General features: G+C 49.7%; 6 protein-coding genes across 6 annotated transcripts; 2 read left to right on the top strand and 4 right to left on the bottom strand.

The window, feature by feature from the left end:
• Nucleotides 1-186: 186 nt before the first annotated feature.
• On the bottom strand, nt 187-3351 carry MCYG_06291 (conserved hypothetical protein; the record flags this gene model as incomplete). Its single annotated transcript, XM_002844281.1, has 9 exons — nt 187-255; nt 409-428; nt 481-940; nt 1000-2073; nt 2122-2273; nt 2333-2474; nt 2614-2644; nt 2810-3285; nt 3343-3351. 9 exons carry the CDS (start codon nt 3349-3351, stop codon nt 187-189), a joined length of 2433 nt encoding a protein of 810 aa, XP_002844327.1.
• Nucleotides 3352-3837: 486 nt separating this feature from the next.
• On the top strand, nt 3838-4863 carry MCYG_06290 (conserved hypothetical protein; the record flags this gene model as incomplete). Its single annotated transcript, XM_002844280.1, has 1 exon — nt 3838-4863. The coding sequence occupies one exon, from the start codon at nt 3850-3852 to the stop codon at nt 4861-4863; it is 1014 nt and encodes a 337-aa protein (XP_002844326.1).
• Nucleotides 4864-5090: 227 nt separating this feature from the next.
• MCYG_06289 (phosphatidylinositol phospholipase C) lies at nt 5091-6485 on the bottom strand (the record flags this gene model as incomplete). Its single annotated transcript, XM_002844279.1, has 1 exon — nt 5091-6485. One exon carries the CDS (start codon nt 6483-6485, stop codon nt 5091-5093), a length of 1395 nt encoding a protein of 464 aa, XP_002844325.1.
• A 609-nt stretch (nt 6486-7094) lies between these two features.
• Nucleotides 7095-8658, top strand: MCYG_06288 (catalytic domain of components of various dehydrogenase complexes; the record flags this gene model as incomplete). Its single annotated transcript, XM_002844278.1, has 3 exons — nt 7095-7263; nt 7325-7428; nt 7495-8658. The coding sequence occupies 3 exons, from the start codon at nt 7095-7097 to the stop codon at nt 8656-8658; spliced, it is 1437 nt and encodes a 478-aa protein (XP_002844324.1).
• Nucleotides 8659-9023: 365 nt separating this feature from the next.
• MCYG_06287 (metacaspase CasB) lies at nt 9024-10806 on the bottom strand (the record flags this gene model as incomplete). Its single annotated transcript, XM_002844277.1, has 6 exons — nt 9024-9255; nt 9320-9540; nt 9613-9682; nt 9764-9839; nt 10086-10570; nt 10604-10806. The coding sequence occupies 6 exons, from the start codon at nt 10804-10806 to the stop codon at nt 9024-9026; spliced, it is 1287 nt and encodes a 428-aa protein (XP_002844323.1).
• A 600-nt stretch (nt 10807-11406) lies between these two features.
• MCYG_06286 (conserved hypothetical protein) lies at nt 11407-12113 on the bottom strand (the record flags this gene model as incomplete). The annotated part of the gene is made up of 2 exons (XM_002844276.1): nt 11407-11941; nt 11992-12113. 2 exons carry the CDS (start codon nt 12111-12113, stop codon nt 11407-11409), a joined length of 657 nt encoding a protein of 218 aa, XP_002844322.1.
• Nucleotides 12114-13834: the final 1721 nt, after the last annotated feature.

Below are 13834 nucleotides of genomic sequence, written 5' to 3'. Positions count from 1 at the left end.
GCTTCAAGAGCGAGAAAAAGAAATAAAAGCCCCTCAGATGACTCAGTGATGAGTAATCGGATGACTAAGGTGATCGTACTTATATATTGTTTAAAGGGGAGGATGTAAGTAAGAGGTAACCAAGCTGATATTGATTATCTGCTGGACATAGAATTGCTACGGTTAAGGATCACCGATCCCTGTTTCTCACTTGTGGCTGTGCATAGGAACAAGTTCAGATATGACTCCCAGGCTAATAAACCCATGCTGTGGATGCTATTAACCAGTCAGCGCGAGTTGCACCTTCAAGGGAGGCCTAGACGCACCTGGCTCGCATAAAAGCCTGTTACTGTAGTGCCCGGCTCAACCGATAGTGGTGCCATGGCCAATTGATTACTTGTCACATCTTCAGATATGAAATGTGCTAACCTCCCGTGGTTTGTGGTAATCTACACCTCATCAATAAATCATGATTAGTCCACCCCACAGTGAGTGTCTTACCAACCTTGAAAGAGCTCAGTGTCTCCAACCCCCGATATCGGTAAACATTTCCTTCGCTCTTGTGTAGAGTGCTGACAGCAACCTCGGTGATGTATTCTCCAGCACGACCATCTATCTCGAATCGAGCAGTTTTATAATAGTCTATGACCTTGCGGCGACCCAGCTTGCGTATCTCTACCGGCAGGTCTATGTCATACTCAAACTCAATGCAGCATGTGTTCCCTTGTCGAGTAACACAGACTGCTTTTATGTTTCGGAGGTAACATCCCTGAGGACCTCCAAAATGAATCCAAGCCAGGGGTCGGTAGCCGGTCAGGGGATCCTCACCGGTGAAATATTGGTCGTTCAAGTTTAACTCTGGGCTGGGCACAGCGGGATACCATAAAGCCATAAGCCGTAGTGTTTTCTCCTGTACTGTTGGTTGATACTCAGCAGCTGCAATGCTGATTATCTTATATCCCTGTTGTAATATGAGACGTTAGCAATAGTTGTGGGAAGGAGAAAAATCACTTCACTTACATCAACACCTATTTCCAAGGCAGTGATAACTTTAAAGCCCGTCAAACGTTTTGTGATTGGCGTGTCTTTTGGGTTACCAAACCATCTTGACTCATTTCCGTTGCCGTCAATGGCACGGATAGCCCGTACTCCTCGAGAGTCGACTGCTAGAATAAATCCAGATATAGCTGTCACCTCAAGAGCCGTCTCCTTGTTTTTGATTATATAGCCTAAGCAAATATCCTCCTGGCTGCGGGACATCAAGCGTATGCCGGTTATGTAATTTGCTGTGATTGAAAAGGCAACACCCGAAAGATTAGGAGGAACAGCGGTGTGCTGTTTGTGAAACAGCAAACAGCCCTGATTAAAGAACCCCCCAATACTCAAAGTAGGGTCTGGTAGAATCTCTGCAGTTACTTCATGGCTTTTGTCATAGATATTACTTGATAGAGGACGCTCGTGAGATTTATCCAGGGACGAGTCTAGAGAGGGAGCAAATTCCCGGACTAAATCCCATATGTGCCTCCGATTTTCCAGTCCTGGTGAACTTGATGAACGATTCGTAAGTTGATACAACTTAATCCAGTCTCTGTTCTCTTTGGAGTTCCATTTCTCGAAAATTAATTCGCGGTCTTTGCCAGGTTCAAACCTAGTAGCCCAAAACGTTTGGCTGGTGAGAATAGGGTGGAAAGACCTTGAAGCTCTCACTAAGCTTAATATATCTGGCACCGATAGGTTGACGCATATAGCTTCAATAAGCTCCCAAGGAAGTGTTGCAAAGCAGTCTCTGTTTGTTCCTATCATTGGTATAGATCTTGACGCCTCGGGTGTTCTGGGAGGATTGGAGGAAAGCATAAATAGACTGGACATCTCCGCGATATCGTACGGGATCTCTTCGGCACATGGTAGGAGGATGTTGCGCCTCCCTGTCACCCTGCCTTCCCATGGGTAATGGTTCTTAGTATCCAATATTATCAGCCCGCTGTAGTCATGGCCCAACCAAACACCTGCGCTACACTGGGGAAGAGGCCTGCAGATTTCAAGAAGCCGCTCAAGCGGGACATCATCAGGCTCGTAAAACTTTTGCAAAATCTTCTAGCACATGTTGTGCGTAACAAAACCATGCAGGCCATTTTAATTGACCTGTCGAATAACTGGAATCACATCGGAATGCTGGGAGGCATCGCCCGCATCATCCCAGCGAACCATACTATCCGATGAGGCTCTCCAGCCTCTATGTGGATTATAGTAGCGGCCAACACTGGAGATGAATGTGCCTTTTGCATTGGAGTAGACTACTAAGTATGAGCTTCAACTCCTTGATACGCATAAAATGGTTGAAGTTGCAACGCACCAGCACGAAATTCTTCCAACCAATACGACCTTTCCTCGCTCCAGATGGAGTAGCCACAAATAACACAGCTGAATATATCAGGGCTCATTGTCCCGGTCATAGCTGTAGTACGTAGATTCAACAAGGTAAGCCACCTTGAGATCTAAGATCCTTAATATCAAAAGGAAGAAGTAAGGATACTGTCAACAGTGTATGTCGACCGGAAGGGATCTGAAATAGTGTATGGTGTAGCTTTGGGGATAGAGCCAACGTTGATGCCAACTACGTAAGTAGCTACTTACCTTAGGGACGGGCCTAATTGGAACCTTGGACCTTAAAAACTATAGGTTTCGGGACACTTATATTTCCGTGCCGACACCCCGCGCATTCGAAAGATACCTCTGGGTAGGTAGGTAAACGGAAGCTGTCCCTACTTTCCCACATTGTAACACCTCCACCTGTCCAGCTCCAACTTAGTGACTAGTTTTCTCAACCCACTCGCTCAATACATTGTGGATCTCATCCTCGTTGAGTTTAAGCTCATAGAAGTCTCCGGTGCGCGTGGTTGGATAATCAGCTAAGGTCTGCTCTTGAGGCTCGAGGTAGTAGAAGCGAGCGTAAGTCCCGATAGTAATGGCAGCGTACAGAACGTGACTGCTTCCCTGTTCGGCACGAACCAGCTTTAGGTATCGGGTAAGCTGCTCAACAGCCTCACCCCAATGATAAGCTTGTGTCTCGTTCTTCATTAGAACAACTTTCCTTGACTCGCCGTTATTGATACGTCGAATGGCAAAATCAGCGCAACCGTCGGTGGTTCCATCAAGTTGGCACTGGTCTTGCTCGATCCCGTAAAACTTCTCCTGTGTGAAGTAGTGGAGGAGGGCGTTGTTCCAGAAGTTGTTGACGGTGCTCTTCATGGATCCAGGTTTTTTGATCTCATCGTAGTAGAACTTGAGCATAGGCTTGCTCAGATACTTGATCGATGAGATTAGTGCTGAATAAAAATTCGTGCCGTATCATTGCCAGCTCACATAAGACATTTTAAGGCAGATTAAAGCGCTTTAAGCGGAATGGTTTGTCGTCGAAGAGGTTATGTATATGAAGTTAGGATTTCCGAGTTGGTTCACAATATTATAGAAGAAGTTATCAGATAATAGACTGGGCCATATATGTATGTAGTTGTCCGTCTCTCGCAACAACTCTAGGGGTATCGATGATATGGCAAGCCTACTCAGTAAATCAATAAGCGCCCTAGCCGCTCTCTTGCGGTGTCGCCGTTTAAAATACTGACCAATCAACTATAACTAGCGTTGATGACTAATAAAGTTCTAGCGGAGGATAGTAATTCCACTCCGGAAATATTTTCTGGATTTGGCAAGTTTAACTTCAAACTTCGTCGAGTTGCAAGAACTTAGCAAACCCATCAAGCTGCGCCGGCGACTTCTGACGTGCAATCTCAAGCACCAGAGGTATATATCATATACCGCAGTATAGAATACAACCGCTACCTACTTGCAGCACGCCCTCTACCAGCCACAATGCCTCCACGAATAAGTCTTCAATCTCTAGCCCAGAGAACGAGAACACCTCATACCCTCCTCCAGCATGAGATACAATCCCTCACAGCATCCATATCCGCCTTCACCAGGTCAAGATCAATGGCCTCCGTTGCACCATCCGCCGCCGCAACCTCGATGTCACCAGAAGTCCTCCAACCGCTCTCCCACCGACGCCCCGAATATCGCAAATCCCAACTCCACCGGCAATACGCTTCGATCCTACGAACGATGCCATTGATCATCTACTTCCAGCATAATAACCTACAATCCACCGAATGGGCCAACATCCGTCGCGAACTGACCAAGGCATTGCGTAAAGTTGACGAAAAGAATGCCGCAATGGGTAGTTCCGAGCCAGCGATTGCGGACGCTATCAAGCTACAGATCATCCAGACGTCTATATACGAAACAGCCATGAGAGTGGTGGATTTCTACCGTCCGGACACTGCTGCTTTTGGAGGAGAGGGACCGATACTGGATAAGGAAGATCCTCGATTAACGCATGATCTGTCCTACTCCGCTTATAGAGCTGTGCTGTCTAAACGTGGACAACACGGATTTTCTACTCTGCTTGTGGGACCGATTGCTACCCTTTCGTTCCCTTCTGTATCGCCGGACCATCTACGTGCTGCGTTCTCTATACTGGCGCCGACAGGCAAGAGCGGTCTGTTCCCTCCGCCTCCTCGTAAGGCGAATCCTGGCCTATACGACCTTACTACTCAGGCTGGACTACAGAAGTTGATGCTGTTGGGTGCCCGAGTGGAAGGAAAGCTGTTTGACGCTGACGAGACGAAATGGGTTGGCAGCATTGAGGGTGGAATAGGAGGACTGAGAGCTAGATTGGTCGGTATGCTGCAAGGCGTCAGCTCCGGACTGGCGAGAACTTTGGAGAGTGCTGGGAATAACGTCTATCTTACTCTTGAGAGTCGGAGGAGCGTGATGGAAGAAGAGCAGAATGGCGGCAAAAAGGAGGAACAGTCAGAGCAGAAGTAGAGACGATAATAAGTGTGTTGTTGGATAGAACTTGTATAATATATGTGACAGTATATGTAACAGATGTTTGAATACCTATGTCCTACCTCATTACCTCATTCCTGCCCGACACAACCTGTACAATACCCACCATCCACCAGCCCAGATAAGAAAAACGAGTTCAAAGGTGGGAAAAAGTAAAAAAAAAAAATAATCATACGACCATAACGGATGGAGAGAGACAAAATCTAATTCTTTTCCAGCTTGGAGTTCATTCCAACAATGCATCTGACCAAATTCCAGTCTCCGTCCTTGCCCACCCAATCACAAACGATAATACCAGTCGACCAGTCACCTTTGTCCGCCTTGTGAGAGCGACAGATATAATCGACCGTGGCTGGATTGAGCTTCGCAGCAATTTTCTCAGGCCAAGTCTGCACTTTCCAGAAATTGCTTGCGCTCAGGAAGTTGATGAAGAATGGGCACCCGTCTCCGTCTGGCTTGCGAGTGCCAACAGGGTAACAGGATTCAGCAGATCGACAGAGCTGGGCGTTGACGAAGCCGACCTTCTTCTCGATGTTCTCTGTCTCTAGGACTTCGTAAAAGTCTTGGATGCAGATCGTGCCGCTGGGACAGAGGTGATAGTCAGTGTTATCAGCCCAGCCGGTAGCGTCGATACCCCAGCCTCGACCGTCGTGTTCCTGTTTTAGGTGATCCGGGATATCGAAGCGGCGGACGAGGACTATTTTACCTCTTGCTTCACCCAACGTCGGCACTTTGGTGTCAGTGTACCAGCGTGATGGCTTTGCGTTGGCATAATGTGTCTTTAGGATGTTGGCCAGCTGGTGGTCGTTGTGATCTCCAGGGCCCTCACGCTTGAGAGACATGATGAGTGTCTCTGACGGGTTACGGTCGAGGAACTCCTCGACCTGACCGAGCATTTCCTTGAACGTCTTTTGGCCGGTGAGGGAGACGGGGAAGACGCTGTGGGCGAGCAGTAGCCCGTCTTTGGATGCATCGTTGGGCCACTGCGGGTGGGCACGTATGTCGAAGAAGCGGACTCCATTATCGAGCTGTTCACGCGGGCTGGCGGCCTGGCAGCGCACAGAGGGAGGAGCAACATGGCATGTGGGAGAGTTGTGTGTTCCCGGTATGGAGAGGGCGGAGGTCAGGGTATCGTCCTTGAGCTCACGCATCCAGCAGCTGAGGTTGGCGGATGAAAAGAGGGCCAGGTGGGCGTGTTCAGCGTTGTAGACGCCCGTGAAGTGGAAACGCGGGTCAGGAGAGAGACACTTCATGGTTATTGTCTCCTTGGTAGGCAGTGGGACCTGGATCTGGTACCGTTCTCCTTCGATTTCGAAGGTGAGGCGCATACGCTCCTTGTCCGACTTGTCAAAGGACTTGACATCGCTGGTCAGAGACTGGAAGGGCTCCACGCGAACGTCAACGTCCCTGCGCGCAAAGGACTCCGTCCCATCCTGGATGGCAGCGACTTCAGCCGGGGTGCCTGTGATGTTGTTCATCATGGTGGTGAAGGTGCCTGCGAGCGTCTTGGGCGCATCCGGCGGGTTGAAGCGCTCGACCAGCTTGAGGACGACCGGCGTCCGGGTCAGGTTGCGGACAGTGAGATGTTCGGCGACCATGGTTCTATATCTATCTCTCTCGATCTTGTCAATTGGTATCCTGCTGGATGAAGAGATGAAGTCGGCGTCGGAAGGACGAGGGGGGGCATCAAGGAGGATCAACAGCTAAGGGTTGCATCATAGCTGCCATATCGGGCTAGCCCTGCCGCCGCTTCACCAGATCTGATAAACACCAAGATCCGAGCTGTTTCATCTTTTATTTAGTGTAATATCGCTGCGATGCTTGCGTTATAAACAAGGTCAACGTGTAAAGGCCACTTTTTCCCATATAAGCATAACTTAACCTCATGCAGGAACCAAAACAAGAAACGGTTGAAGATGACATAATCTAGCCCTAAGCCCTAAGTCTTCGGGATGTCGGCCGTCGCTGCCGCCTCCCGATCGGGATAGGGTGGGGCTTAGGGCTTTTCCAGGCCCCGTGACCCCTCTTTCTCTCCCTCGCTGCGGCTACCATCGGCTTTACCTTCCTCTTTCTTGTTTCTTCCTTCTTTCGTTTTCCTTGACCAGTCGATGCAAACCAGACATTCACATACATCCAGACACATACGCCGATATATATACACGCATACATACATATATATATATATCCATTGCTGGCCTGCAATTGAGATGTCTACCGTGAGATCGCTGGTTCACAGGGCGTCCCTGTCGCGAGGACTGCTCTCCTCCCCGCCTGTCTGTCTGCCCGCCACATACACCTCCCGCTTCCGAAGACGGTTTCACAGCTCGCCCGTTCCCTGGGGCATCAGATCGCAGATTCTCAAGGATGTCGGCGAGGGTACATTTCTCCCGCTCTATGTACACGGTCCATTGGGCCAGAGGCTAACGGCAGTTGTTAGGAATCACTGAGGTCCAGGTCATACAGTGGTATGTTGAGGAGGGAGCCCGGATCGAGGAGTGGAAGCCTCTATGCCAGTACCAGTCAGACAAGGCCATTGATGATGTACGTATGCCCTCGTCAGGTGAGGAGAGACTGAAAGGGAGACAAAGCTAAGGGTTGGATCTGCAGATAACGTCGCGGTATGAGGGTGTCATCAAGAAGCTGCACTTCCAGCCGGACGATACGGTTCCCACGGGCATGGCGCTCTGTGATATCGAGGTTGACGACGCCAAGTATCCTGACTCTGCGCCGGCTCCGACTCCGGCTCCAGAGGCAGCCGCACCGGCAGCAGAGACGACGTCCGCAGACGTGGCCGCGGAGACGTCAGCAGCACAGGTTTCGGAGACGGTGGAGGCTCCTCCAAAGGGCAAATACGCTACGTTTGCGACCCCAGCCGTCCGAGGAATGCTTAAGCAGCACAACATCGACATCTCGCTCATCAATGGGACCGGCGCTCATGGCCGGGTGCTCAAGGAAGATGTCCAGAGGTACCTTGAGGGAGGCCAGACCCAAACCCCTGTCGCCGGCACATCTACAGCTCCCGCGTCAATTCCTGGTCTCAACACACCACAGGTCGAGACCAACCAATCCCTAACCCCCATCCAATCCCAGATGTTCAAGACAATGACCAAATCCCTCACAATCCCTCACTTCCTCTACTCGGACGAACTCAACATTGCCGCCCTGTCTCGCATGCGATCCCAGCTCAACGCAACAGCTCCCAAGGACGGCTCCCAGCCTAAGCTGTCTTACCTTCCCTTCATCATCAAGGCAGTTTCCCTGGCCTTGAACCAGTTCCCCATTCTCAACGCACGAGTCGACACCACTTCAAACCCTGCCAAGCCATCCCTTGTCATGCGCGCAAGCCACAATATTGGTGTTGCGATGGACACCCCCACGGGGCTACTAGTCCCCAACATCAAGAACGTCCAGGCTCGATCCATCCTCGATATCGCAATGGAACTCGCCCGGCTCGGTGAGGTGGCCAGAGCAGGCAAGCTTACCCCTGCAGACCTCTCAGGCGGTACCATCACAGTCTCCAACATTGGTACCATCGGCGGGACGGTCGTTGCTCCTGTTCTTGTGCCCACAGAAGTCGCCATCCTGGGTATCGGCAAGCTGAGAAAGGTTCCGGTCTTTGACGCCGAGGGTAAAGTTGCCGCAGGTGAGATGATGAACTTCAGCTGGAGTGCCGACCACAGAGTCATCGACGGTGCCACCATGGCTAGAATGGCGGCGCTAGTCGGTCGTATGGTCGAGAGCCCGGATGCGATGATGCTTAATATGCGATGATCGCCCTCTCCCCTGACTGTATAGAAAGATCTGTTTTTTTTTTTAAGGTTATTCTTCGTTGTTTGGCGAAAAGAAATTGTACATAGATTTATATTATACCGATCTACAGATACAGACCGGCAACGCGAGGAATAAAGAATAAGAATAGCAATAAGCAATAGAGGCGAACTAGTCCAGTCAGCACATATATATATACTGTGTCACCAGGACGCAATATTAAATATAAACAATAACTCCAGTCATATCATGTCTTGTCATAAATGTCGTACTTCCATCTTCTCGTCCTCGCAAAGAACAGGCCCGTGCATCCATCTTATCTTATCTTTATCATTCATTACATCACAAAAAGTAAGTTGGTATCTGCGCTACCATGTCAGTACATCAAACACGAAGTAAAAGATCAGGGGGTGCGCAAGAGAGAACCCACCTAGAGGATGGCTGCAGCTCAACTGCGGCTTCTGAGAATATTTGCCGCTCAACTCTGCTCGAATGCTGTTTAGAAGCTGTATATAGCTCTGCTTAGGGTTCTTGGATAATGCTTCCTGGAAGGCCCAGCTCATCGCACCCTGTGCAGAACCACCTTCGACGGTGTCCGCTCTACGTCGCACTCGTTAGTCTGGAACAAGTAAATGGATAAAAAAATGGCGATGAAATGACGTACGATGTCTGTGTGTCTTTCGAACCAGATAACATGATTACATCTGCCGGCGATGTCTTGGTCCTAAGCGTCTTCTGACGAGCTGAATCGCCGATGGTTAACTTTTTGAATAGGCCGATTGTCGTATTAGCTACGCCACGAATGTCACCGCTTTCATAGCTTTTGAAGGCACTTAAGAGGTCCAAAGCAGTTTCTTTGGCGAGGTTGGGTTCTTTTAGAACACCCTGCATTACAGTTAGCGTTGAGTTTTGGTCCAGAGTTTATTTAATGGAATTAAACACGGGAGTGATACGTACTTGCGTGGAGTATTGGAATGGGAGATCCAGGGCGGTTCCAGAGTGGCAGGAGTCAAAGATGGCGGTTAGCCTGACTCCAGGTAACAGAGGACGAACCCTGAGAGGGAACTTGTCAGTAGAGATTAAAGAAGTAGTTGGATGCTAAACTAACATGATAGAATGCATTTCATCGTCGACTATGTGGCCGGCTTTCTGGTAGTCGACCGGGTATATCACTTCATCAAACCCTAGCACTGCTGTTAGCATACGCCCCATCGTATTTTTTTTTAGTTTTTGTTCTGAGTCAATGCTCACCGTCGTCTTCGTCACCGTCCAAATCCCGAGTACGACCTCCGTGGCCTAAAGTTCACCAATCAGCATGAGCATACTTAATAAGGGATAAAAACCGGGTACGGTCGGAACGTTAACAGGAACAGGAAAATGCTTGATAGTACCTGAAAAATGAAAAAACAGCGAATCATTCGGCTTCGCACCCGCAACCAACCAGTGCATTGCGCGAATCATATTCGCTTTCGTCGGATGACTCATGGGATTCGCCTGATCGTCTGTGAGAATTACCATGTCCTCGCGACGATAGCCATAGGAGCGATTTAAAAACGTTGACATGCGTGCTACATCGTTGATGCAGCCCTTTAGCGGCCTTCCTTGTCCAAAGTAGTTTATCCCGACGAGAAGAGCGCGGCGCCGGCCAGAGCAAGTCGAATATTTGAAGCGGTATGACGATGGAGCACCATGGCCGAAACTCTGGCTGCTCTGTGGTGGAGGAGGAGGCGTGTGATGGTGGTTGCCGCCGTTTCCGTTATTGGCGGGGTAAGGGGATGGAGGCGCCCGCGGCGGTTCTTGTGAAGGGTATGACTGCTGATGGGATGGAGGACGTGGTGATGGTGGTGGCTGCTGATGGTAGCTGGGCGTGGGTGAGGGCGCGCTTGGAGAAGTCGTTAGTTCTCCGGAGGGATATCTACTACAAGACAGTGCGATAGGGATGGCTTACGGATATGGGTACTGGGGTTGTGGTGTCAGGTTCTGCTGGTATGGCGGCTGTTGGTATGTTGGTTGCTGATACGGCGAATGTTGATATTGCTGCTGGTACGGCTGCTGGTATGGCTGCTGATATTGCGGCTGAGGCGGAGGTTGTTGCTGATAGTAGCCGCCTGCGCCCTCGTTAAAGGGTATGGTGTTCTGCCAGTAAGACATGAATGGGGTGGGCACTCAGTCCGGCCTTGAGCCGATATTCTTCTTCACTATGTGGCCTGCTCAGACGTATGGGATTATTTGGCGACGTTGGACGAGTTGCAGCTGAAGGTCGGCAAGAGGCTGTTTATACGAAAAAAGCGCGGCCCAGTTGGTCCCGTGACCCGGTTTTAGGGCTGGCCGAAGAGCCGCTCTTTCAGCCCTGAAATCCCGGCGGCGGACCCATTAGGCAAGCTAACTGTGGAACAGGGCCCATCTGTCTAACTGATTTCCGTCACCTAGGTCCATCGCCGCTCCTTCATGTTCTTTTACCCTTGTTCCTCGGCCTCCCCATCCCTTTCGATGTTCTCTCACGGTTCGTCCCGCTTGCGCATCTTCATCATGAGGCCGCGTCCCGTGACTACAGCCAAGCGCTTGCCAAGAATACCAAGCATGCCAAGCGTCCCGTGCCGCTGGGAAGCCAAAATTGTGGAGAAATGCGTCATCTTTAGTCAGCAGAGGTTCGTGCCTGGGTCCTTTCCTCTTTGGTACAGGAGCTAAAGATAGAAACCGGAACTCTGAGCCGAGGAAATACTATAGATATTATATTCCAGCTTAAGGCTCCTACATTTCGTCATCACCAAACAGATACATGCCGAAGATGCAGATACTGTCTACCTCTCGCCATCTCCCGCCAACGAAGACAGCCTCCCCTCTCCATTCGTGCACCCCCTTCTCTACCATTCCCGTCTTCTCCATCACCCGCTTGCTCGGTGCATTCTCGGCATTCACAATCGCCCTGACATAAAGCTTTGAGAAGGGTATCCAGAAGGATCGGGCTTGCCGACAACCCTCAAACACCGCCTTGACCGACTCGGTTGCGTACCCTTTGCCCCATCCAACTGGTAGGAATGAATACGCAATTTCGATGGTCAGCGTCGTGGCAGCGGCAGCAGCTGGTAAAGTGAGATGTTCCGGCAACGGAAGGCTATGGGAATCCAATGAGCCCAAAGTGATAAGACCGATAAAGCCAAATGGTTCTTCGGCCCTGTGGACAGCATAGGCGACTCGGTAGCTGGCTCCGTTTTCTTTGTTTATTGGTAGGAAGCTGCTCATTAACTTCTCCGTTTCCCCGGTGGAATCTAATGGCCCACCAACCCTTGGTCAGGTCAGTAAAGGTGAACCAGATCGAGTGTGTGTACCGTTTACCTCCAGAACATCGACTCTTCATTGCTGTACAGTTCGTGAAGCCATTCAAATTCTGGACCCCCCCTCTCCGCCCTCGTAACCAGAGTTAGCTTCAGCCGTGGCGTGAGGATAACAGAGTCCATCTTTGTATTGATTTTCAAGGGCTCTCAGAGTGCAAGGCTATCATTCTATATGCAACAATTATTTACGCCAACTTGGAATTTCACTGATTAATAGCTCAGCCTCGTTTCTACTCCGCGCCCTTGCATTGACAAGTTGCAACAGGAAAAGGAAGTACGCTTATATTTACGTAATATTCCGAAAACAGTTGTCTAATATTATTAGTTACTCGCCCGCGTTTTGCTGGAGAGAGATACAGCTGATGGATCACTCGCATCCCCAACATATAATAGCCCATGATAGGGAGTCAATAGTGACACTACTTCTCTAAGGGCGGTTTAATCAGATTAAACTAGCTGAGACAGACCAACCTGCTTGTCTCGACACCTCCAGAGGAATATGACCTGAGGATAACCATTGCTCAAAGCCCCAGAGATTTATCCTGGAGGTAGTTTGCCTAGTTACCACTACCTAATGACCGCAGAAACCATTAGTACCAGCAGAGCTATATGCTCTCTCCGTACGGTTGACCGGTTTTTTTGTTATTACAAGCAACACTATTCCAAATATTCCGATTTCTTCCTAATACAACTAGCTATTGCTTGACTTTGTAGACCGGATTCACGACTCGTTTCAACCAGAGAGCGCCAGGAGGCCATATCTACCCCGGTTTATCGACGCATTTCACTTCTGCGATCCTACACTACTCTTCGAACAGTCATTGTTATAGATGCAGTGATCTAGAGGCTATCGGAGAGTGGCTCCGTCGGTTCTGAAATTGTTAGACCATCCCCGCCTGCGGGGGTTCTATATCTTAATCCAGAGTAAATCTTTAGCGTCCAACTCGCCTGCCGCCCCTAACACCAACTTCTGCGCTCCTATGCACGGTTTTAATTTGTGACTTCGATTGCCCAGAGTTGGCAAGCTTGGCTGGAAGGGATTATACAGACAGTCGGGGCCCCCACGGACAAGAGCTGCAGCTGAGATATCCAGGGACAGTCCTATCCTAAATATCACGTACGTAAATTTCCAGTATACATACGCACCGTGCATGGATGCACTGGTGATCTATAGTCTACATTCCTCTTACGGAACCTCAATTCAACTCCGCATACATCTTATAATTCGGAAGCAATGTGGATAAGCAATCTCCCGGACAGTCCTTTACATACTATACTCCAGACCCTTGTATCTTTTCGTCTTCTCAGGCGTTGAGGAAGTATCCCCCCACCCTTTTTAACAACTATATATTCCTTTAACATGGTTCATGGCTTGAAACATGTCTTGCCAACACATAAATAAGGAATTCGAAGGCCGTTCGAAACGCTAGAACATCATCACGAGCTTCGGTAGACCCGGGAAAAGGTGTTTATCACCCTTGGGAGCTAGGAACCGTCAGAGTCGTCACCGTCTTAATATCAAAGGTGTATCCATGTTTGAAGCTCTTCAGGATGCACTGAACTTAGGCCTTGTCAAGATATGGTGAGCCATAACCACCGATTCAACACCTAGGTTGGGCGCCTGAGGAAACGAGAAGCCAACAGAGGGGCGATATAGGCACAATGATAGGCTGATAAAGCTATGCCCGTCTGCAAACTAAGGATATAAGCTGCAGTTGTCGAGAGGGCAGCATTCACTCTTTACATAGTATGGCATGCTGGCGAGCGACCACTAGTAACTATCCCGGGGCTTGGTCAGCCAGCAGGCAGATGTCTATGCATTAGTTAGTTACATAGTACGGCAA

This window comes from Microsporum canis, genomic scaffold (assembly GCF_000151145.1).
Source record: "Microsporum canis CBS 113480 supercont1.6 genomic scaffold, whole genome shotgun sequence".
Lineage (NCBI taxonomy): Eukaryota > Fungi > Ascomycota > Eurotiomycetes > Onygenales > Arthrodermataceae > Microsporum > Microsporum canis.
Note: the sequence above shows the minus strand (reverse complement) of the source record. Positions and strands in the feature narration are given on the sequence as shown.